We start from the raw sequence: 26,445 nt of genomic DNA, 5'->3' as shown, positions 1-26,445 counted from the left end.
AAAGCAAGAGGAGCAGAGGACCAAAGATTGATCCTTCGGAGAATCTACAGGCAAGGGAATGGGAGTGCAAGCTGGTCTGGCTAGAAGCAGTCCCACTGAGATGGACAATGGAGGAGAGACATTACAGAAGATGATGAAAAAATATAGACAGGTGAAGGTGGATCAAAAGGAGGAAATAAACACAGTTGGAGTGGAAGTGATTTAACTTAGGGCCATTTCAGTGCCGTAGATGGACACAAAAGTTGATTCTAAGGGTTCAAACATGGCGTTGTAGGAAATATGGGCACAGAATGAAAAGGTGATTAAGTATTGCAGAATTTAGAGAGGAACGTGAGGTTTGAAATGCATGGTAGTTTACAAGAACTGAGAGATTGAAGGTGGTTTTTTTTAAGGTAGAAAGTGCTGAGACCATATTTGGAAGTAAAGTCTGAAATGTTAGCGGAAAAGGATTCATTTGTGACATCTGCCAGCCCAGGACCAGTAAGGTGAGGAAGATGGTCACCAATATGGTGGGAATGTTGTCAAGGAAAAAGAACTCTTATGTAGGTTAGAGTAGTTCAAATTGATTAGTTTCTGATAAAGATTGTCAGTCAGAGTGACAACAAATCCCATGATTTCAATGTGAGGATAGAAAAAGGAAGGGGGGGTGTTTAAGGAGGCAGTCATGGAGAAAAGAAAGAGCGAGGTTATTTCTACACTACAGGATAGCCCTGGAGTAGCAGTTGGTTTGATAGAAGATAGTGAGAATCAATTAGCAGTTGATTCGTTCAAGTAGATCTGATAATGGAAGCTGAACAAACTGTGTGCCGCACATGTTCAGATCTGTGTTCTGTGTATATGACAAAGCAAAGCCAGCGGACACACAGGGAGAATAACTGGGAAAAGAGAATAAATGTTTCACTGTAGACAAGTACATCAAAAACGACAGGGAGTGATTGAGAGCATTGATTGCGGCAAATATTTTCTGACCAACACAAGACTAAAGATTAAACAGCTAAAAGCAATAAAAGTGAACAATACATGCCTCCAATATATATTTCCAACAAAGAATATTATCTTCTTTGTCTGTTGAATAAATATTACTGCATCTATTTGCTTCACGTATGTTGGGAGTCCAAACAGGTAAATAGATTGAGATGAATTTTGACTCAGTTCATAATGGCGATAGGTCCAAAACTTTGATCCTGCAAATTAAAAAAAATTGTGTTATGAATTCCTTTCAAGAAATACTAGGTGGATTTCATCAGGTGAAGTGGATAATCAACGACCACCCATCTTAAGAACATAACAATATAAGAACTTGGAGAAGGAGTAGGCCATCTGGCCCCTCGAGCCTGCTCCGCCATTCAATCAGATCATGGCTAATGTTTTTGTGGACTCAGATTCATTTACCTGCCCACTCACCGTAACTCTTAATTTCTTTACTGTTCAAAAATCCATCTATCTTTGCCTTAAAAACTCTCAACAAGGTAGCGTCAACTGCTTCACTGGGCAAGGAATTCCACAGATTCACAACCCTTTGAGTGAAGAAGTTTCTCTTCAACTCAGTCCTAAATCCACTTCCCCTTATTTTGAAGATATGCTCTCTAGTTCTAGTTTCACCCACCAGTGGAAACAACTTCCTTGCTTCTATCTTATCTATTCCCTTCATAATCTTATATGTTTCTATAAGATCTCCCCTCATTCTTCTGAATTTCAATGATTATAGCCCCAAACTACTCAGTCTCTTCCCATAAGCCAACCGTCTCAACTTCAGAATCAACCAAGTGAATCTCCCCTGCACCCCCTCCAATGCCAGTATTTCTTTTCTCAAGTAAGGAGACCAAAACTGTACACAGTACTCCAGGTGTGGCCTCACCAGCACCTTATACAGCTGCAACATAACCTCACTTTTTAAAGTCTATTCCACTAGCAATAAAGAACAAAATTTAATTTGGCTTCTTAACTACCTGCTACACCTTCAAACAAACTCCTTGAGATTCCTGCATAAGGACACCCAGGGCCCTCTGCAAAGCAGCATGTTGCAATTTTTTACCATTTAAATAATGATCCATTTTGCTCTTATTCCTACCAAAATGGATGATTCACATTTACCAACATTGTATTCCATCTGCCAGAAACTCGCCCACTCACTTAGACTATCTATATCCCTTTGCAGACTTTCAGCATCCTCTGCACACTTTGCTCTGCTACCCATCTTAGTGTCATCTGCGAATTTTGACACACTTCACTTTGTCCCCAGCTCCAAATCATCTATGTAAATTGTGGTCCCAACACTGATCCCTGATGCACACCACTGGTCACTGATCGCCAATCTGAAAAACATCCATTTACCCCCACTCTTTGCTTTTTGTTAGTTAACCAATCCTCTATCCATGCTAATACATTATCCATAACACCGCGCATCTTTATCTTATGTAGTAGTCTTTGGTGTGGCATCTTGTCAAATGCCTTCTGGAAATCCAGATACACCACACCCCCAGGTTCCCCACTGTCCACTGCATATGTAATGTTTGCAAAGAATTCCACCAAATTAGTCAAACATGACCTTCCCTTCATGAACCCATGCTGTGTCTTACAATGGGACAATTTATATCCAGATGTCTGGCTATTTCTTCCTTGATGATTGATTCAAGCGTTTTCCCTATCATAGAAGTTAAGCTAACTGGCTTATAGTTATCCGCCTTTTGTCTACCTCCTTTTTTAAACATTGGTATCACATTTGCTGTTTTCCAAACTGCGAGAACTACTCCAGAGTCCAGTGAATTTTGGTAAATTACCATTAGTGCATTTGCCATTTCTCCCACTATCTCTTTTAGTACCCTGGGATGCATCACATCAGGACCAGGAGACTTGTCCACCTTTAGCCCCATTAGCTTGCCCAACACTACCTCTTTTGTGATAATGATAGTTTTTAGGTCCTCACCTGCCATCGCCTTCCTGTCAACTATTTTTGGCATGTTATTTGTGTCTTCCACTGTGAAGACCGACACAAAATGCCTTTAGCCATTTTCTCATTTCCAGTTATTACATCCTCTAATGGAGTAATGTTTACTTTAGCCACTTTTTTTCATTTTACATATTTGTAGAAACTTTTGCTATCTGTTTTTATATTCTGAACTAGTTTACTCTCGTAATCCATTTTACTTTTATTTATAGCTTTTCTCGTGGCTTTCAGCTGACATTTAAAGATTTCCCAATCCTCTAGATTCCCACTAATCTTTGCCACTTTGTATGGGTTTTCTTTCAATTTGATACCCTGTTTTATTTCCTTAGATACCCATGGCTGACTTTTTCTTTTTCTACAGTCCTTCCTTATCACTGGCATATATGTTGTGTCCCTGCTGAAGTTATTTTTAATTTCTTACATAATGTCCTATGATCAAAGTGCAAAATTTATTACACTGTTGCAGTTCAGCTCCAATATCAAAGCAATATAGAATAACTTGCATTACCTTTGAAAAAGTAAATAGTATCTTCATCAGGGATTTCACAAGCTGCGTCAATATTTGATGGGAGGCCGATCCAAACATCTTGGATAGAGGTTAACTTGGGATTAGCCCTTTGTTGGTATACACGCCAGAAATATCTAATCAAGATTCAAAAACCAAAAACCACTAAATGAGGTTCGAGTACAATAAGAATGTCCAAATTATATAATTACATAAATAATGAAAGTTTTACTCATTATTGAAGAGCAAAATATCTCCTTGTGCCTTGGTGACAGCATCAAACGATATGGACACATCACATTTATCTGGTATTAGTGGTTCTGCTGATTTTTGGTGATATATTTGCATGGTTCCTAAAGACGAAATGAAGTGTACAGAACAAAGAGAAAAAGGTTAAAGTTACCACAGAATTACTGAAAATGCTGACAGAGCCTGGGCTTTTAACATCATTCCTTCACTGTCAGAGTAGTGCCCTTATCAGCACCATTATATAAGCATCATCACAGCAGGAGCTGCAGCAAAAAGAAGCCCCAGTCCAATCTTCTCAGAGAAATTAAACATGGACATTAAAATTTGTGTTAATATTGGGAGAAGAAATATTTCAAATGATTTCCCACCTAAAATGACTGACAGATGTGTACAAATGGCAGCTGTCCCAGACTGCATACTGACGTTTGATTATTATTACATGTCACCTTTACTTCTAATTTCTTTCACTTTTCTTGTAGGGACGGGTGACCATGACAGACTCTAAAGGAGACAAACTTGCTCGCTTTAAAGCATGAGGAAGAAATCCTTTAAATCGCGGGGTGAGAGACAATCACCAGAACTTTCCCATCCCGGCCGCCACAGCAATCAGAGCAGGTAGGGGCCGGACTATGCAAAGGTCCATTGACCTCGGGCAGGATTTTCTAGTTTTGGGGTGAGTGCTGCCAGAAAATCCCAATAAAGCAGAACAATTCACAAAAAAAAGCAGCTTTGCTTCCAAGTCAGGCTTCAAATTCTGTTGATCTTCGTGTTATCCTCTTCTCTCATTGTTTAGTTGCCTAGAAGGAATATATTAACACTCTGAGCCACATCCCTTAATCTGTTGCAAGTTTCATACAGACGTAGTTCATCAGGATACTATAGAAAGGGGTCTTCCTCTTTCATTTCTCTAGATCTAAGGGAAAGTTCACCTAATCCATTCCTGAGATGAAGAGGCCATTTCATGAAGAAAGGTTTAGCCTATACCCACTGGAGTTTCAAAGAACTAGGGTGATCTTATTGAAACATAAGATCCTGAGGGAACTTGGCGGGGAGCATGTTTCCTCTTGTGGGGGAGACTAGAATTAGGGGACAAAGTTTAAGAATAAGAGGTCTCTCTTTTAAGACAGAGATGAGGAGGAATGTTTTCTCTCAGAACATAATTAGCCTATGGAATTCTCTTCTGCGAAAGCAGTGGAGACCAGATGATTGAATTTTATGGATTTTTAATAAATAAGGAATTCAAGGCCTCTAGAGGGAAAGACAGACATGTGCAATGATACAACAACCAGATCAAATGGCAGAGCAGGCTTGAAAGGCCAAATGTTCTCCTCCTTCTCCTCAATGTAAAAGCAAGCCTGTTCTCAGTACATCAGGCATGCCAGCACTTAATAGCATACATTATTTCTCGTTCTTTAATTTCAAGAATCAGCTGAAGCACACATATCCCAGAGATTAAATTATTTACCTTGGGAGTAAGCACCGGATCAGATATGAGTGAACAACACAGATATCGGTGGTATGGAAGGAAGAGGAATATACTGTCTGAAAGACTGACTTGTGTTGATGTACTCAGCACAAACCATACCATCAATGCATTGAAGGAGATGGCTTGGTCAGAGAAGTCCATTAATCCATCATGCAGCAAAAATCCCCTAGTCGTACACTGAGGGAGAACTTAACATAGCCAATGAAGCTAGCCAGCATGTCTTTCAGACATTGCGAGGAAACCAGAGCATCCGGAGGAAACCCACGCAGATGCGGGGAGAACATGCAAGCTCCAGACAGACAATGACCTGAAGCTGGGATTGAACCCGGATCCCTGGCACTGTGAGGCAGCAGTGCTAATCAATGTGCTACCGTGCCACCCTTTACATTTAGTTGTTTTTGTAGTGTAGTGGTTATCACGTTCATCTCACACGCGGAAAGTCCCCACTTTGAAACCGGGCAGAAATATTCACATGTCAGCTCCAAGTTACTTGCAGTCAGGTGTCATAACAAAGATCATAATGCCATAGAGGTCAGAGGGTTCAGGCTGGAATGGGCTCGCTCTCTGATAGGCATTCAGAACTTGTAGAAAGAATAATGACCAGGATTTTACAGCTTCATCACTTAACCCTAACTGCCGTCCCTCCTCCCACCACCTCCTTAGGAAGATGTACAGGCCATTTAAATTTCCAAGTACTTCAGTGGGACCATAATATCCCACCAGGTGGGAAAGTCCATAAAATCCCAGCCAACTGAGGTAACAGTGGCACATAGTTCGCATTATTCTCTCATAGTACCAGGAACCCGGGTTCAATTCAGGCCTCAGATGACTCTCTGTTTGGAGCTTACACATTCTCCCTGTGTCTGTGTGGGTTTCCTCTTGGAACTCTGGTTTCCTCCCACAGTCCAAAGATATGCAGGTTGGGTGGACTGGTCCTGTTAAATTGCCCCTTCGTGTCAGAAGATTTTTAGGTTAGGTGGATTAGCCAATGTAACTGCATGGAGTTATGCGGATAGGGAGAAGGGGAGGACCTGTCTGTGTACAGATTCAGTAGGCCGGATGGCCTCTTCCAGCACTGTTGCGATTCTTGGCTCTCTAGGTGGAACAATCCAACTGATCATGTTAGATTTTGTCTTGAAATACTACACCAGTGGGGCCGTATGATCCATGGCCCCACTGGCCTTGATTACACAGGGGCTACCCTGGTACCTGTCCTTGTGGGAATGCAGACTGCCTTAAAATGAAGGGTTGTAAAAATTGTCTGGATGGTGAGGATAGATTTCCGTTAATAGTGCTGAAGGATTCAAAAGCTGAATAGTGTGATGAATAGCGTAATCCTTTCCTATTCACATAGATAATGGCGTTCTTCAGTAAATATGTCATTCTGTGTGTATGAATGGAACCTTTGATATTTCAGGATGCCAAGAACTCCATAAAGCTGCACAGCACATTCATGATGCATGTGATTATCCATGAAGAGGATATGAAATTGCTTGTTGAAGTAAATGCAGCATCAGAGGTATGTTTTATATATCAATGGGCACCCGATTGGCTTAAATTTTTGACGTTTTCATTGCAGCTGGGAACCATCTTCAAGTACAGGGTGGTTTTGACCTTGACAGCCACTGGCAGTTCATGGCCTGTAGAAAGATTAAGCTACACGTCTAGTTGGAGTATATGATGTCATTGCGTCATGCCATCCCTTGTCAATCAGTCAATAAACACATTTCATGTAACAAATTTATTTTTTAAATTCACATTTAAAGGACAGAAGTATAGCCAGCTGGGCCAGAATTTATTGTCCATCCTCAACTGCCCTCCATTTCAGAGGGCATTTGAGAATCAACCACATTTTGGAGTCACATGTAGGCCAGACCAGGTAAGGACACTAGATTTCCTTCCCTAAAAAACATTAGTGAACTTAATAGGTTTTTACAATTGTTTCATCAAACTTTTAATTCCAGATTCTTATTGAATTCAAACTTAACTATCTACCACAAGTGGGGTTTGAAGCCAGGTCCCCAAATTTTGTATCTGGATAATGCAGTCTAGTGACAATACTGTTAGGCCACTGCATCCCCCAACCTCAGGTTGTAGATCCTGCTGTGAGGAATTGTAATAGAATTTGGGTGAAAGGTAATCCTGATATGAAATGATCTGCTCAGCATGCCTCCCTAGATCCTAAAATTCCACCAAAAAAAGCACAGATAGGAGGGGATTCCTATGAGAAAGTGCATTTTGGCATTATCGGGTCAACTGAGGGAAAGGCAGCACCAGAACAATTTCAGAAGTGTATTCAGGAAGGAAAAACAAGAGAAATAGTTACAGTATTATCAGGTAGTTTGACAGTCTTCCCACTGGACCTCACTCATGTCCAATCACAATTCAGCATCTAGAAATCCGAAATGCTCAGTTTATATTGGATGAGTCTCGGAAATAGTGATACCCGAGCAAAAGTGACAGAAAAATAGAGTCCATGGCATCGTCCTGTTATTTTCACCTCAAGTAGATAAATTAGTTCTCATGTAAAGAACATGGGCAGTATCTATCATGGAACTATGAAAATTAAGTTTGCAAGAGTGGGCAAGATGAGGAATTGTTCGGGATCTTTTGTAACAGATGTCCATTTAGTTTCCCAATTAGTTGTATCTGCTTAAATGCACAACTCAGGAAGTAATATCTTTGGTTTTGAAAAATAGGCACTCATTTAACAAACTCTTTGTTATTTGTCACATCAAAAAATAATTTGATCATACCATACAGATTTTGTATTGCCCTGATATCATCCCAAGAAAGAGACAATATGTTTGATCGATGGTATTTATACGTGGGATACATCACAGAAGATCGATGTTTAGAATGGCCAAGCCCCAATGCATGACCAAATTCATGGACAGCAACGTGAAACAAGTTGACACCTGAAAAGGAAATAATTAATTATGTCATGGACAAATTCGAAATACATGAAAAAGTCAGTAAGAGTTAATAGCCTTGATATGACTGCCTGTATCAGCAGTAGTACATGTGACATGCTGCTGAGGCCATTTCTCAATCTGTTATATTAACATAAACATTAATTTGAAATTGTTTATTGCAACAGTGATGATAGTAATTTCTGAGTGAGTGAGTTGATTGTTAAAGGGCACATTGTGTAAATGCTTTTCCCAAGAAAATAATCTAACTTTTTAAACACATCTACGTCACAGTTTATAATCTGCTTGCAAAAACCAAAGCTTGTGTGACATTCTCTCATATAGTCTCACATAACATTTAGAGCACAGAGACAGAGCATTTGATTCAACAGCTCCATGCCGGTGTTTATACCACATTGAATGCCATCAATATATTCGACTGCTGCTTTCTCCCATTTGTTTATCTAGCTTCCCCTCAAATGGATCTATGCCTCAACTACTTCTTTCTGATAATTAATGAGTTCTCACAGTAAATGTACCTTTTGTTGTAGCTGCACTTTGTTTGCATCAGGTTTAATGTGCCACATGTCCTGACTAACAATACAGCCTGAAATTTTTACCATCGTTCCCTGCTTTCTCCTGCTACAGAGGCATCTGCTCCAATGAACACTCATGAAAAAAACTGCAGTGTCAAACTGACACAAATCAGGATTTCCAAATTGACAGAAATTTGCTCCCAACCTAACAGAGTCAAACCTAACAGAGTTTCAAACTGGACCATAAAATATTTTCTCCTATCAGCTTTAAGAGTGGAAAGCACTGATTCAAGAAGGCTGAGGAATTCTTTAACTTATGCCTTCTCACAGTAACACTGCAATGAAGCGACTATGAAAATCCTCTGGATTGCTTCCAGCACTTGCTTATGCTTCCGAGAAAGAAACTGGCCACTCATATGGGCAAGGGATCATGACACATTTCATTGTGGAGATACCTACCTAAAAGAAGACTTTCGTAGATTAGCAAAACCAATTAGATTAGTCCATACCTGTGCAAATTGGAGCAACCCCTATAAATATATGTAGCTCTCACTACAAATCTGAGATTTCATTCAGATTTAGTGAATATTCAGTGACTTTACCATAGCGTCTCACTGTCCATTTCTCATCCCGATCAAAGTGAATATTCCCTCCAATACCCGGTGCAGGTGAAAATGCATGAGCCAAAGTCCCTCCAGGCCCGTCAAATGGAAAATTGTCACCATGAGCTGACAAAAGGATGAAATAAGAACAGAGAAATGTCATAAATAACTGCAGTTAGATTGCTTTATTGACCAAGACTCTGGGGGTGATTTTCAGCCTGAGTTCGCCGTCAGAGAGAATGGTGGCACAGGCTGAAAATCCAGAGAAATCACTTCTACCCGACGCTCGCTGGTAACGGCATGAGGGTCACACCATTATTTTAATGGATTTGAAAGCATTTGAACATCATTGCCCAGCTCCCTTCCCCCCACCACATGTTCGACCATGGGGGGAAGAAGACTCTATTTATGTGAGGTGGGGGTTGGGGGGGACGTGGGGGGGCAGGGTTGGGGGAACTTGGAGAACACGCTCCACCCCACCAGAGTAAACCCTGCCCATTCATTTGTTTTCATTCTGAGAGGCTGAAGATCTGGAGAAAAAACCAGCCTGTGAACCGGAGGGCGAGACACTGATTTTCAGTCTGAGCTGAGCTGACACCATATGGTAAGGTTCCGCCCCATGCCCTTCAATCACTATACTACTTAATTTATGCTCAAGAGCAGCCATAATAAGGATAAAAATGTTAATATTCATTAATCACTGATCGGTATTGCTGCTATAATGAGTTTATCCTATTGCAAACTGCATGGTTGCATTATATTTGATGCAAAAGCTGACTGGACAGAATGAGAATGCTGAGAAATAAGTTTAATACCAACAACAAGTGATTATATAGCATCTTAAACATAATCAAGCAGTCCAAAGTGTTTCACAAACAAAAACAAATCAACACTGAGACACTGAATGAAATGGCCGAAAATCATGATCAAAGAGGTTAGTTTTAAGGAGTGTCTTAAAAGCAAGGTGGGCAGACTTGGGAGGAATTCCTTGAATTAGGGCCCAGGAAACCAAGGATGGAGCAATTCAAATCAGCTTTGCTTAAGGCACCAGAATTAAAAGATACTCAGGTATCTTGGAATGTTATGGACTGGAGGTGATGACAGAGATAGGGAAAGGCCATGAAAGGTTTTGAAAGCAAAGATGAGAATTTTAAAATCAAAGTGTTGTTGAATCAGCGGTCCATGTCAGTCAGCGACAAGAGGCCAATGGGTGAACGGGTGCCAAAAAAATTTGGACAACTTCAAATTTACAGAAAGTGTAGAATGTGGGAGTTTGGCAGGCAGTACTTTGAAGTACTCAAGTGAAAATTGCACGGCTAAGGGTTTCAGCGGCAGAGGAGTTGAGGAAGGATGGCCAATCAGACAGTGTTAATGAGGTAGAAATTGGCGGTCTTGGAGATGGTCAAGCGAGATGGTCAGAAGCTCGTCCAAGGGTCAAATATAATGCCATTGTGAATAGTCTGCTGCAGACTCAGACAATTGCCAGGAAAAGACAAGGTGTATAGTGAGAACTGAAGATAATGGTTTCTGTCCTCCCAGTGTCTATTCAAGGAAACAGTGGGAAGTTTTGGGACATCATGGTGGAGTGGAACTGGGAACTGTCAGTATATTTCAGATATTGTCCCTCTGTTTTTGATGATTTCACTGAGGGGCAGCATTTAGATGAAAATAGGAGCATAGATCCTTAGGGGGGACCAGAGATAAGTATATGGGAGCTGGAAGAGAAGCTTTTGTTGACTGTGGTTTGGCTACAATTATATTGATGAGAATGGAAAAAAGATGACAGAAATCCCACCAAGCTGGAACGCAAAGTAGAGGTGTTGGAGACGGATGATATGAGTAACTATGCCAAAGGCTCCAGCAGGATTGACAAGGACAAAGAGTGATTGTTTACATTTGAATTTGGCTAGACCCAGTTAAACTGTGGCAGAGGTGGATGGTCTCAGACATAGAATGTCAAGCATTTGATCTCCAGCTAAGGTGGGATAAATACAATTCATTTTTACATTGCCGAATTATGAACTCAAGAGTTTTAAGTTGAGAATCTTTCTATGAGCAACCCTTTTTTTTATTCGTTCATGGACATCACTGACTGGCCAGCATTTATTATCCCTAGTTGCCCTTGGAGGGCAGTTGAGAGTCAACCACATTCTGAGGCTCAGGTGTTACATGTAGGCCGAACCAGGTAAGGAAGGCAGGTTCCTTCCCTAAAGGACATTAGTAAACCAGATGGGTTTTTCCAACAGTTGACAAATGGTTTCATGATCATCAATAGATTCTTAATTCCAAATCTGATATTGGCAAAATTCTGATAATGACCAAGATGTAAATGGAGTGCTTCTCAGTTTGGCTCTGTTTCTGTTCCATGGACTTGGGTAAAGTCCTTAGCAATTACACAAGAATTTGCAATTGCCAATATCAGATTCTGTTGGTTTTGAAATCAAAATAACACATTAGACACCACCTCCAGGCATTTGTTGATGTCATCATATAGTTGTTTCAGTGATTGTTCACCATGAGGCCAAAGGAAGAAAATGTCATCGATGTATCTAGTGTATAGCATCGGTTGAAGATTCTGTGCAGCAAAGAAGTCTTGTTTGAACCTGTGCATGAAGATGTTGGCGTATGATGATATCAACAAATTCCACCCCACCATCAGACTCAGCATGGACTATTCCCCGGAATCAGTTGCATTCTTGGACACACGCATCTCCATCAAGGACGGTCACCTCAGCACCTCACTGTACCGCAAGCCCACAGACAATCTCACAATGCTCCACTTCTCCAGCTTCCACCCTAAACATGTTAAAGAAGCCATCCCCTATGGACAAGCCCTCCGTATACACCAGATTTGCTCAGAGGAGGAGGATCGTGACAGACACCTCCAGACCCTGAAAGATGCCCTCATAAGAACAGGATATGGTGCTCGACTCATAGATCGACAGTTCCGATGCGCCACAGCGAAAAACCGCACCGATCTCCTCAGAAGACAAACACAGGACACAGTGGACAGAGTACCCTTCGTCGTCCAGTACTTCCCCGGAGCAGAGAAGCTACGACATCTTCTCCGGAGTCTTCAACATATCATTGATGAAGACGAACATCTCGCCAGGGCCATCCCCACACCCCCACTTCTTGCCTTCAGACAACCACACAACCTCAAACAGACCATTGTTCGCAGCAAACTACGCAGTCTTCAGGAGAACAGTGACCACAACACCACACAACCCTGCCACAGCAACCTCTGCAAGACATGCCGGATCATCGACACGGATACCATCATCACACGTGAGAATACCATCCACCAGGTACACGGTAAATACTCTTGCAACTCAGCCAACATTGTCTACCTGATACGTTGCAAGAAAGGATGTCACGAAGCATGGTACATTGGGGAGACCATGCAGACGCTACGACAACGGATGAATGAACATCGCTCGACAATCACCAGGCAAGACTGTTCCCTTCCTGTTGGCGAACACTTCAGTGGTCACGGGCATTCAGCCTCTGACCTTCGGGTAAGCGTTCTCCAAGGTGGCCTTCACGAAGCACGACAGCGCAGAGTCGCTGAGCAGAGACTGATAGCCAAGTTCCACGTACATGAGACGGTCTCAACAGGGATCTTGGGTTCATGTCGTATTATCTGTAACCCCCGTGACTTGCCTGGGTTTGTAAAACCTCACTTACTGTACTGTCTGGAGACAATACACATCTCTTCAACCTGTGATCAGTGTTGCTTCCACACACATTGTCAGCCACTTTAGGACTTGAACAGCAGGTTAGGTATAAAGATTCGCATTCTAATCAGTAATCTCTAAACTGTCTGTGCTTTATATGCTCTGTCCGAGGCCAGAACTCTCCATTCGCCTGACGAAGGGGGAGTCCCCTCGAAAGCTTGTGAGTTTACTATCAAATAAATCGGTTGGACTAAAACCTGGTGTTGTCAGACTATTTACTGTGTTTACCCCAGTCCAACGCCGGCACATCCACATCATAGTCACTCAGTGGCAGAAAGAGTTAAATGATCGCACTAGATCCACAAAGATGAGGGCAACCAGCTACAGTTTGCAAAAACCAACATAAATATATCTGTCACTTTAAACATTGTACTGCTAGACACACTTAACAGCAATACCCAATGCTGCAGCTTTCTGGCACTTCCTGCACAGTACTATCCAACACAGATTAAATGTAATTGCTGACTGCATACATCAAAGCTACAATGGACACAAGGCACGTGCAGCAAGTTAGGATGGCTGAGAATCATAGAATCATAGAATGCCTACAGAAGGAGGTCACTCGGCCCATCGAATTTGCACCAACCACTATCCCATCCAGGCCCTATTCCTGTAAACCCATATATTTACCCTGCTAATCCCGTGACAATAAGGGTCCAATTTTACCATCAGGTTGTGTCCATTTTTGGGCAGGAAAACTTGGTAAAGTCAGGCAAAAGGCGATTAGCATGATCCGTGCCTGCCTCCACGTCAGTTTCCCTTTTACCAAGGACCAAATATGGCCACCACTGGGACTGCACCCGAAACAGACTGCATCTGTTTAAATTGACTTAATGGGCTAAATGCCCAAACTTACCAGCTCTTCCCCCTTTACCACCACGTTCGCCCGTCCAGATTCGGCGCAAAACAGACATGGTCTGCAAAAGTCCAGTCGGGCGCTCCAGCTTCTGAGGAGGTCAGCTCAGAGCTTCCAGTGGCCCTCTGACTAGATTGGTAGCTGGGAGGGGGCGGAGGGAGGTGGGTCAGGTGGCTCTCTGACGTGGGGGAGAGGGGAGGTGGGTCTGATGGATCGCTGGTGGGGGAGGGTGGGAGGGAGACAGGTGTGATAGCTGTCTTGGTGGGGGGGGGGGGAGGTAAGTAGGCAGACCAGATGGCTCTTTGGTGGGGGGACAGGGGGGCAGGGGGGGGGGGCAAGGTGAGTCTGCTGCCACTCTGTGTGACAACACTGGGGGGAAAGGGGGGTCCACTGCCACTCTGTGTGTGATCGGTGGGGGGAGGGACAAGGGTCAGTGATCAGTCTGGGTGGTGGGGGGGTAGTGGGGGGATAAGGGGATCAGTTATGTTGTGGGGATGAGGCAACGTCTGTGAGCACAAGGGGGGGGTGGCTGCATTATCTGGACCAGGGGTGATGTGGCAGGGGAGCTATTTCTTTTTTTTTCACTGTGCATGTGGAGTTGGAGGCACCGATCAGAGCTGCAGAGTTTTGGGTGTATTAAGCCCCGCGCACAGGCTTCTGCAGCGTGATTCAGAATTGCTGATATTTTTTCAGGCAAAGTGCATACGGGGGCACCTGAGAAAAGGTCTAAAGGTCGGGTCTGAAACACTCCCAGTTTCAAATCCGCCCAGCACTTAGAATCAAAATGGTAAAATAGGGCCCTAAGTGTCAATTTAGCATTGGCCAATCAATCTAACCCACACATCTTTGGACTGTGGGAGGAAAGCCACGCAGACACAAGGAGAATGTGCAAACTCCACACACACAATGACCCGAGTCCAGGATCGAACCCGGATCCCTGGTGCTGCGAGGCAGCTGTACTAACCACTGTGCCACCGAGAAGCGGAGCGGGATCGCTGAGGAGCAGGACAAGATCACTCTGATGCAGGCTGTGAACGACATTGGATCACTAAACTGAAGCAGGAAAATGAAAACAAAATCAAGCTGAAATTGTAAGATTGGTTAGCTGCTGTGTATTGAGGTGGAGATTTTTTTTTAAGTGTCCAGCTAGTCTGAAAATGGGAGAGTTCCTGATCAGTTTTTTGGGCAGGTTTTCACATCTAATCTTATGCAGTCTGTCTCTGAAATTTTGGACTGATCTATTTCTGGCTGGGGAGGCTGTTAAATGGGGCTTAATTCTGCGGACAGCCTGTGGAGGGAGACATTGTGCATGTGCAGACCTCTAGTGCTGCAATGTGCATTAACAGGACCAACAGTCTGATGGACAGACAGAGAGCTGTCAGATCCTGCTCCTGCAGGCAGCCCCCACCAGCTCACGCCCAATAATTGCAGGGGTCCATGGCCTGAGTTGCAGCCCTCTACGACACCCCCACCACCCAGACCGATTGCGGCATCCTTCTCTACCCCCACCCAGCCCCTGACGCTGCCTAGTGGGCATTGCCCAGGTGCCAGGCTGGCATTGCCAAGATGCAAGGTGTCATTGCCAGTCTGGCACTGCCCAAGGGATGACCCCACCTTGCACTCGGCCTCCCTAGGTGGCCTCAGTGGCCTCCGGCTCCATCGGCCAATGCAACTTCTTCCCCGTTCATGGAGAGCAGGTGCTTTCCTTGCCGGAGAGAACCCCTCCCAGTGAAGGCAAGTGAGCCCAGATAATTGAGCACCGGGCTCACTAAACGCTTGGAAATCAGCCTCTTGTCCACTTCCAGCGAGCGGCTGACCACACCGGAATTCCAGGTGTCATAAAATCATGTCAGTCGTGAAAACGGCGCCAATCGCGCTACCTGCTTTACACCTGATTTTACAGCATTCTCCCACCGCAAAACGGGCAGAAAGTGGCAGTACCATTCTGCCCTTGTAGTTTTGTTTCCCTTTCTACAAAGTAGGCAGTTCGCCTAAGAAGCTGGGGCTCTTTTTTTAGAAATGTACTGTTATTTAGTGTGAAATAAAACATTTCAGTTAACCTGCCAATACTGAAGAAGTGAGTAGCTGGTGGGGTTTATTTTTAGAAAGTGTGTTCTATTATCTAGTAGAAAGAGAAATGGCAATCTAGCTCGCAGAGGGCGCAAACCTGTTTTTTTCCCGATGCCTGATTCTCTAGACTATTGCAGTTCTCACCGAGAGTTAACTGGCCTTCACTGCGTGCTGGCTGTCCGTTACCGGGTGCTGGCTGTCCCTCACCGGGTGCTGGCTGTGTCTCACCGGGTGCTGGCTGTGTCTCACCGGGTGCTGGCTGTCCGTTACCGGGTGCTGCCTGTCTCTCACTGGGTGCTAGCTGTGTCTCACTGGGTGCTGGCTGGCCCAGAGAACTCCCCCACAGACTTGTGCACACAGGCTACAATTTCAGAATTTGCAGATGATATGAAATGTGAAAACATTGTGAATTGTGAGGAGGATAGTGCAGAACTTCTTAAGTTGATGGAATGGATGGAGAAGTGGCAGATTAAATTTTGTTCAGAGAAGTTTGAAGTGATTCATTTTGGTAGGAAGCAAGCAAACAGACCATTGGTAACAGACAGTACAATCCTAAAGGTGCAGGAGCAGGGACATCTGGGAGCCACTGTGCATCAATCACTGTAGGTGACAGGACACAGAGAGTGGTTCATAATGTGTGCTGCATCCTGGACTTTATCAATATCACCAAAGCAAAGAAGAAATATAAGAACTGCTAAAAATGATAGTTCAGACTCAACTGGAGTATTGCACCCAGTTCTGAGCACCACGCTTTGAGAAAGATGTGAAGGAATTAAGGAGAGTGCGGAAAAGATTCACAAGTGCGGTTCCAGGGATGAGGAACTTCAGTTATTCTAAAGTTGAATATGAAGTGAGTTTCTTGAAAATTTAAAATCAGACCTCTGAAAGCATATATCCACACCACTATTGCTGCAAGGCTGGTGAACAGGAACTTAGTCGGAGTTATCCCGTATGACAGAATAGTGAGCAATGGTACGCAGGATGCCTGAGCTAAGGACATCTTATTTAATTTTCAATTTTTTTGGGATCAAAATTTTCCCCAGCCACCAGAAATGGGAGCTGAAAATGGGATGGGCACTTGTGGGGACAGCCAGCCTCAGGGATCTCCACCCCATTTCCCACAGACGCCTGCCTGATTACAACCTCAACCCGCAGCTAGATTGCAATAGAAAGTCTTGATTAATATCCATAATTGACCGTATCTGCCTATTATTGTTTATCTCTCTTTCATTAACAACTATTCTATTATATTTTAATATTTTCAATTTACTTTCATTATTCCATCAAATAATTAACATTCATAACATGCTGCATTTTTTATTAAGAATGGGGCAGGATTTTGCTGGAGGCTTCAGGATCCCTGACCTCAAATGGAGGCCCCAAGCCTGCACTTAACAGGAGCCAAAGCAGGTGAGCTATTTCCCGAAAATGGCTCCTAACTAGTCTCCCACAAGCTCCACGTCCCATTAGGACTGCAGGCAGGTTCCTGATATTGCTGGCCCAGTCACAGAGTGGCACAGATGTATCGGAGATCCATCTGGATATGACCCTGCTATTTTCCCAGCCCCTTCATCCATATCCACCCCTGCCATCCCAGATCCGGCAACATCCTTCTGCCAGATGCATCAGCTTAAGTATCCTGATTTTAAATGACTTCAAGAACTATACAGAACCGTTTACTAATTGGTGTACATTAGTCAGTCCTTCAGTAAGTTAAATACACTGTTATATTTGGAAAATTTCTGTAGTTCTTGACAGTAACTGTGGAGAGAATAGAGCTTTTGGGTCAGCGAGACTCAAAATGTTAGCTCTATTCTCTCTCCACAGATGTGGTCAGACCTGCTGAGATTTTCCAGCACTTTTCTGTTTTTGTTTCAAATTCCAGCATCTGCAGTATTTTGTATTTACACTTTTACATTTATTTTACTTTAAAAGAAAAGAGTTTTGTGCCTAAAATAAATTAATTTGAAGAAACTTCTCAAAGGGCTGCAGATGGACACAAGCAGTGTAAACTCGCCACATCCAATAATTTAAACTAGGGATATGGCTGCTGTTAATGGGTGGAGCTGGATTCCAGCACAGTGCTTTTCAAAGCAATGGAATGGATTACAGAAATTCAATTTACCCTGGATAAAAGACCCATTTGAAATTCCATAACCTTCAGTGGCCAGTTCTGGGTGATGAAAGTCTGAGATGGTGATAACTGAGACCCAGAGGTTTTATTATTGTTAATAACTTGAAAATACCAGAAGTGATGGAACTGTATAACAATTCCAGTTTCAGAGCTGATGGATTTGTGATTTTCAAACGATCACTTTCAACCTCTCAGCAGACCAGGGTCCTCACAAAATCTATTAACTATCAACAGTTAGCTGAGAAAGATTACTCTCATCTCCTCAAATTGTGACATTATTGAGGGTGCTAATAGTATCCATAAAAATTAGTGTATGTGGAATAGGTTAACAGATTATTAAATTACAGATTATTTTGCTCTGTTGCATCAAAAATAACAAAAAAAAATTCTAGGCATTAAGTGATGTCAAAGAGAATTTTGCCACCAAATACTGCAAATGCAATAACAGATTTGACTATGCCTCCATAAGAAGTGCCATTGACAGTAAATTACTGGTGATCTTTCTGCTGCAGTCTTTTAATCCAGATTATCATCACAATGATCCTTAACATTACTGCACTGTGTAGGCAACTACTTCAAGCATTTTCACTGAAACATACAATCCCTACAGTGCAGAAAGAGGTCATTTAGCCCAACGTGCTTGCATTGGCAACAATCTCACCCAGGCCCTATCCCCATAATTTACTCTACTAATCATCCAGACACTAAGGGGCAATTTAGCACAGCCAATCAATGTAACCCACGCATCTTTGGAATGGAAATTGGAGCACTCGGTGGGAACTCACACAGACATAGAAAAATGTGCCAACTCCACACTTTCACCGAAGCCAGAATTGAACCTGGGTCCTTGGCACTGTGAGGCAGCAGTGCTAACCACTGTGCCACCCACCATGCTGCCCTTAGGATGAGCCTTTGCTGCCACCAATAAATCCATTAAAACCATCTTGAACGGCATTACAAGTGTTCTCAAAAGTTACAAAGGCTTGGATTCTCTGTTATTGCACGCCCCGCTGCCGCTGCCAGTGACAACAGAGAATTTGGTGCTCTGCCAAATCTCCATTCACAGCAGCGGGAACAGAAAATCCCAGAAGCGGGCGAGGACAGAGAATTCCAGCTGATGTATCAAAATTTAACTCAATGGAATGTGATAAACACTTCATAAGGTTATACAATATCAATAACAATACTTTGATATACAATATCAAAAACAATAAATAACAAGTACATTTCAAAATTCAGCACATAAACCATACAGTTTATGTTACCGTGAAATGAATTTAAAGAAAGTGAATAAAAACTTAAGGGGATAAGTTATTCCCTTGCTAATGAGCAACAAGTTTAAGAACAGTTAACATACCACGTCGTTCAAATGAAATCATGATATCAGCTTCAATATTATGGACTCTGACAAGATTCAGTGGGGTTGCCTTTTGCCAAACACTCACAGCCCTCCAAATGGCATCTTCCACCTCAAAGTAGCTTAGTTGAGGTACATAGTTCACTACTCTTGAAGAAGGAAAAACATGGTTTTATCATTGCAATTTTTGTTTGTTAATCAAAAATAGAAAGAAATAGGCTGCCAAAATTCTTTACCTATATGTGACAAATGGTTTCATCCAACGGGGTCTTCCTGGATAGAGATTGTAGTGAGCAACATCAGGAAATCCACATCGAGGCATTTTCATTATTTCCATAGTTTCCTGGGTCAGTTTTCCCGTTGCCTTCAATCCATAGAAATGCTGCACTTCTCGAATCTTTCCTGAGAGAGAGTCCTTACTTTCTAAAAGACCTTCAGAGCCATCCGCTAAGGTGTAGAACTGGTTAATATATTTCTATTCAAAAGAGTAAAAGATCAGGTCAAATATATTTCACAAACCCCCCTCTTAGATTGATTTAAGAAATGTACAATTCACCAATCCCTCAACACATTCACAAATGATTGAATATTGCAAACCTGTGCATAGTTCAAGTCACTTGGAGATATTTCCAAATCTTCACTTTGAGAAAAAACAGGCAAAGAGGAAACAATCTTCATAAAGAGGAAATAAAGTGAATAGCAAAGAGGCTTCATCTTCAGAGCTGATCCTAATGAACTAAATCATTTCTTGCCGAGAAGGGAGATCACCCCGCAGTTAATTGTTTAAAACCTTGATGATTCATTTCTTGTTAAAGAAAGTTTCCACCAGTAGGTTACAATCTGATTGGGAGGAGAATGATGTAAGAATAATTAGCTAAATAACGCATTAAAATGCAATAAAAAGTACTGACCCAGGCTGACATACTCTTGAGTGCAGAAATCCCACACATACAGTAATTAAAAATAATGTTCATGGACAATTAGACAATTAGGTAAGATGCCTATGTTGCCAATATCCTGATGAGGCAGTGATGATGAAACTTTAATGTCTTTCAGTCTTTTTTAGTCAATAAAAACAAGATGGCAATAAAGGAGCAGAAAAGATTTATTATATTAAGCTGCAGTAAAGAATCTTTCCTAATGCATCATTGCGCAGCTGAAGGCAAGTTCCAGATTTGAGCCCCACTGTTTCTTCAGTTAATTGGCAATGATGTAGCGAACATAAAGCCCTCAGAAGACCAGGGAGCAGTAACAGCGGGAAACAACTGTCAGAATTCTCTCTGCTCCAGATTGGAAATGTGGATTTCTTAGATGAAAACAGAATGTCTCCCAATGGAGAATAGTTCACCAAAATGCAGTGCAAACATTTAGATTTACATGACAATGCTTGGATAAGACATTGTACCCAGGAATGGATCAACATCTTCTAGCAAGAAAAGATAATTGGTGCTGAATATTTGGCAAATAAATAAGTTCTATTGAGCATTAAGTAATTATACCCTGTTGGCAAATTCACCTAAAATCACATGGTGTCCTTAAAATTGAGTTAATGTTCATAAATCACATGAACTCTATGAAACTGTAATAAGTCCTCGGAGACAAAAGTCCCTTCACCAAAATCCCTTTATTTATAAGTCTGACAACAGCACACAGAGTGCTTTCAGTTCGGAGTCTACACTTGGAGTCCCAGAGGAACTGACACTCCTGGTTAAGTGCAAATCAAGAGGATCCCAGACCGACCCATCAATTTGGCCCTTAATCAGGGAGTTCATACTCTAACAGGCCAACCCCAATGCCTGATTAAAGTCATTTCAGATACATGAGAAAAATGGAAATAGTTAACCGTGAGAACTAAGGGGACTTCACAATATACGCTATGAGAAAAAGTATCTCTCTTCCAGTTAGCATCTGATTGCAATTGGGTAATGGAGTTAAAAACACTTCACTTGTCAAAGGAAAGTAAAGGGTTATGTCATTTCAGCCACAGAAATAGTCATCCTTTACCTTGTCCCCATGTTGTTGGATTTGGCAACAAAATGCAAATGATTTCCTTAAGCCATCCTGGGACCTGGCTTCATATCGACAGGAACTGATGATCAGGCAGGATAAACAACTTGCAGTTTATGGGTCAGTCTGGTATTTCTCATTCAAACTGCTTGCCATGGCAATCAATGGTATCCTCCATTGAGTAATGGCATCTCAGTCATAAATTCCCCTGTTTTGCCCAGTGCATTAACATTGAAACAAATATATCACAGACATTGGTTGAAATGCAATTAAAGGAATTTATTTTGAAATTCCAATATTCAAAACTGGTGTTGGTGACACAGGAAAAATCATCCTGCTGATCAGATATAACAAAATCAGGAAGAGGGATAGTGGGATCTCAGAGGATAATCACCGAGGGTTAGTTCCTCAAGGATCTCTTACTAACCCAAATTAGTGACAAGGAACTAAAGATTTTCAGAAATCCGTGAATTATAAGGTGCCCTTCCATTTGATGATTGAAGTGTTTCCTACAGCAAAGATGGAAATGAAAATCAATAACTTTAAAACCTGGCTAAATGCGTGAATTGTGAATTCCTTTTCAATTGATAGTTTCGGCAATTAATAGTGATGTCAATTCTATTCTCCCTCATATCCCCATGTCACCTCCATTTCCCTCAGACTCCAGTACAACTCCATTCTCCTCATATCCCCATGCCACGTCCATTCCCTCATATCCCCTGCCACCTCCATTTCCTCCATGCCCCCATGCAATGTCCAAGACTCTATTTCCTTACGCAATTTCCATAGCCACTGAACATTTATCTTTACATGCAGACCTCAGGAGCCCTGTGAAGATGGAAAAATTTCCAACAGTCTGAGAGAGCTCTCTGTCATACACACGTACTACAAAAAAACTCACATTAAGAAACTCACATTAGTGACCACTGGACAATCTGGCAGTGCCTACAAGACACCCTGGCAGTGCCTACTAGGCACACAGCAGTGCCAGTTGGGCATCCTGGCAGTGGCAGTTTGGCACCACCAATGTGCTGGGGGCAGTGCCAAGGGGTAGGGCCTGAGTGGGGCTATGATGGGGGGGTGGTTGAATGCAGGAGGGGCCAAAGAGTGGTGGATCATGTCAGGAGTCTTAATGGGGGGATCACAATGGACAGGCATGTTGGGAGCCATGGTAAGAGGCCATATCTGGGGTTGGGCAGAGACACACATCAGCTGGATCCTGTTGCCAGTGACCCATGTCGGGAAGGGGATGGGAGAACATGTCACAGATGAGAGGGGTTCCTGATGTTCATGGAGAGATTAATGAGATCTCCCAGTATACTGTGAGATCAGAGAGCCCCTACAAATTGGCACCCAAGTGCCATGAATCCAGGCTCACTGGTATGTTTTGACCTTGTTACCCCCAGCAAGCCTCTCCCCCCAGTGCAGTGCAAAACTCTCAACTCTTCATAAAAGTAATTAGGTATGGGACAATTGCAGTGTTGTGTGCCTCAGAGACAGATCGCCCCTGTTGTCTCACCGTTGTGAAGTTGTTTTTGGGAGAATTCCACCCCATGTATTGTCAGAACAAACAAACAAACTTCTCGTAACTAACCAGAAGACAGCTAATCATTTAATGGCCTCTTAAACCTGTCAATCAAGTTGCGAACTCAGACCCATGCCAAGATAAGTGCTTTTGTAGTTTTTGACATTCAGCCAAGCATTCATAACGAGCTCATAATTGGTAATAATAGCCGTATGGAAATATCAACAGTGAAGTGCAGTGAAACTGCAGAAACAGTTGGGTTTTTTCTTAAGCTACACTAAATAACCTGTCAATCAATATATTCCAACAGCAGCGAGCTGCTTTTTGTACGTTAGCTGACAGCTACAGCCTAATTGTTTTTCATTTTTAATGGGCTATGGTTTAAATAGCTTTAGATCATCACAGTTAAACAGACATTGGGCCTGATTTTACCGTTTCCATTCTAAGTGCTGAATCTGGGCACAATTCAGATCCGACTTGGAAATCTGTTTCCAGGTGCTCTCATACGCACTCAGCCTGAAAAAACAATCGTGAGTCTTAATTGCGCTGTGGGCGGGGCTTATCGTGCCCAAAACGATCAGAACTCTGAAAGGCGCATGCGCAGTTAGACAAAAATTTGAAAAAGCACGACCGTGTCGGATCACTCCCGGGCTCCAGAAAGCAGAGAAAGACATAACTGCCCCCTTATCCACCCACCCCCACCCCCACCCACACCGATCATGATCCCCTGCCCCCATCCATCCCACCGATTGCTGGCAGAGTGGCAGAGGACCCCCCCTGCCCACCCCCAACCCTTCCCCACCAGAGATACATCTTACCCGCCCCCCTCCCTCCCTCACAGAGAATGATCAGACCTCACTCGCGCCCCCCCCCCCCAACCCAGAGAATGACTTGGCCTCACTCCCATATTGCGCCGCCACCACCCCCGGAGAATGATCTGGCCTCACTCTGCCCCACACGGCCTCAATCCCCTCCCCCAAGAGAATGATTTGTCCTCACTCCACCCCCCCTCCCCATCCGGAGAATGATCTGTCCTCACTCTCCCATTACCTCCCCACCCCCGGAGAATGATTTGGCCTCACTCCACTGCCCACCCACGCCCCCCCCAATCCGGAGAATGATCTGTCCTCACTCTCCCATTACCCCCTCCCCCCACCCACGGAGAATGATCTGGCCTCACCCTCCCCCCTCCAGCCTCAATCCCCTCCCCCCAAGAGAATGCAGTGGCCTTACTTCCCCCTCCCTGCCCACTGCCACCCCCCACCACCACCAAGAGAACAATCCGGCCTCATTTCCCCCCTCCCTAGAGGTACATCTGACTCGCCTCCTCCTCTCTCCCCCCCAGCCAGACAACAATCGGTCCTCCCCCTCCCCACCACCAGAGAATGGTCTGGCCCACCTCCTTCCTCCCCCTCCACCCCACTACAGACCTGAACCAGGGAGCCGTTGGAAACTCTGAACTCAACTCTTCAGTGGCTGGAGCGCCCGATTCAGACTTTTATTCAGTCTGTCCGTTTCGGCACGATTCCAGAGCGATGAATGCAGTGGTAAAGGGGGAAATGCTGATAAAGTTGGGCGGGCAGTTCATTAATTCAATTTAAATGCATGCCACACTCTGGCGCCTGTGTGGGTACACTGAGGGAGCATTTAGCGTGGCCAATGCACCAACCCAGCACGTCCTTCAGACAGAAGGGAATGGAAACAGCTTGCAAAGGGAAGCAAATGCCTGGAATCTAGTACAGGATGGAAAAAGTTTAAAAGTGTGATGTCTATCCTTGATCAGACTAATTCTAGCAATAGAAAGTATTTTTAGTGCAGTGTTAATGTAAGTCTCCTTGTGATACTAATAAACTAGCTTTAAAGAAACGTTAACTTTAAATACCATTCCCCACCCAATGAAAGCTGTTTCCATTCCATTCTGCTGGTCTCACCCCGGCCCCCAACACAGAAACATCGCTTCTCTCCTTTTGATGCTTCACCAATACTATTGCCCCAACACAGCATCACTGAAACTTTCAGCCCTCTCTTTGGGCAAGTGCTGCATTTTTTTTCAAGGTCAATCTTCAACTGAGAATTTTTTTTGCAGCCTTCACTTACCTTAAAGAGGGACAGACTGCTTTGGTGATCTAGAGGCTTGTTGAGACACAAGATAAAGGTTCAGACTGTCTTGTGTGTCGTACAGTAAGCCCTCAGCTGCATGCCCCTATCATAGCAGAAAAGAATTTCTAAGTTGCCTACCTCTCCTGGGACTGTTACAGTCCAACATGAATTAAGACTCTCACACCCGGCTAGCAGCAGATTCCAATTATTAGATCCTTATGTTTTGATAACTTAGCAGCCAAGGCTGATTGTTAAAGGGTGGTTCTATTTGTTAATGTAGTTTTAATTAAGGTTGAATCATGAAGTTTTCGACAGCTCATGCATCATAATTATTATTTAAATTATCTCTAATCTGTGCTCAGGATTATTCCGTTTCAGTTCAGTCTCGGGTCTAATTCCTGGCATTAACTGGTTTTTATTTCTAAGTCTTTGTGCAACCAAAGATGCTTTAACTTATCAAGGCTACATAACACAATTCTGGTCAACGTGAATGTTGTTATAAGGAGGTACAATAAAATAAATAATTCAGATGTGTTTTGAAGTTGGGTGTATAATGATGTACAGAATGTCTATAAAGAATGTAAACTACTAAAAGGGAAACAGTAAGGCGTGGTCCCTTTAAAAACTGATTATATCAGGGTCTTTGAAAGCTGTTTTTGTTCAATGTTGAGATGTTTAAAATGCAGAGTACACACAGGCTTGAAGCGGCAACATTTGTTTCAAAAGGAGCAAGCCTTAGGGTTGTCTTGGTAACCAGATCTGCAGGTTTTGCATTGCCTCAGCCTATGAGTTTAAAGAAGATACTCAGCTAACAGCCTATGAGTTTAAAGAAACACAGCTAAAGAGAACCTATCAAATTTGAATTTACTATTGTTGCCAATCTCAGGCCAATCCTGAGTGCAGGAATGTTGATAGGTCATTAGGATTATAAAAGAGGAACACAACTGCCTTCAGTGCAATTCAGCCAGAAGCAGGGTTACTTTGACTGGGTCAGTTGCTTCTTGGCCTTTTGGCTAAGATCAAGAGTAGCATTGATGTGCTGCACTTGTTTGAAGTCATGAGGTTACACTGGGGCTTCATTTGAAGGAATTTTTTAAAGCAGCCTTTTGGCTAAGATGCAAATGAGATCAAGCCTTGGAGGAAGTGCAATGCCTGCTCCAATCAGCTTGGATCATGTAGATCAAGCCCAAGTGACAGCCCTGTCTTGTCAGCTTGGATCAGGAATGTCTCAACTTGTTGAGACTCTGAATTAGACTTTGATTGGATTAAATTGGATATATAAATAAAAAAAAGTTGGTTCTTAACCCTGCCAATGTCAGACAGGGTTTAAAATAAACCACCCTCTAACCAGCAGCAATTTACACAGTGCTTACAGACAGCTGAAGGACTCCAAACTTCCGAATGCTATCAGACTTGGTCATA

General features: G+C 43.0%; 1 protein-coding gene across 1 annotated transcript in view; it reads right to left on the bottom strand.

Annotated features, from left to right (window-relative positions):
• LOC145349488 (uncharacterized) overlaps positions 1-26,445 on the bottom strand; it is a 63,995-nt gene that overhangs the window by 9,520 nt on the left and 28,030 nt on the right. The window contains exons 11-19 of the mRNA XM_080198023.1: positions 22,175-22,226; positions 19,989-20,127; positions 19,628-19,866; positions 19,392-19,540; positions 9,238-9,363; positions 7,944-8,105; positions 3,685-3,805; positions 3,456-3,589; positions 1,025-1,184 (exon numbers count right to left, since the gene is read on the bottom strand). Coding sequence (XP_080054149.1) covers positions 1,025-1,184; positions 3,456-3,589; positions 3,685-3,805; positions 7,944-8,105; positions 9,238-9,363; positions 19,392-19,540; positions 19,628-19,866; positions 19,989-20,127; positions 22,175-22,226 — 1,282 coding nt within the window. The remainder of the gene's footprint in view (positions 1-1,024; positions 1,185-3,455; positions 3,590-3,684; positions 3,806-7,943; positions 8,106-9,237; positions 9,364-19,391; positions 19,541-19,627; positions 19,867-19,988; positions 20,128-22,174; positions 22,227-26,445) is intronic.

This window comes from Carcharhinus amblyrhynchos, chromosome 10 (genome assembly GCF_965287045.1).
Source record: "Carcharhinus amblyrhynchos chromosome 10, sCarAmb.v2.hapA, whole genome shotgun sequence".
Lineage (NCBI taxonomy): Eukaryota > Metazoa > Chordata > Chondrichthyes > Carcharhiniformes > Carcharhinidae > Carcharhinus > Carcharhinus amblyrhynchos.
Note: the sequence above shows the minus strand (reverse complement) of the source record. Positions and strands in the feature narration are given on the sequence as shown.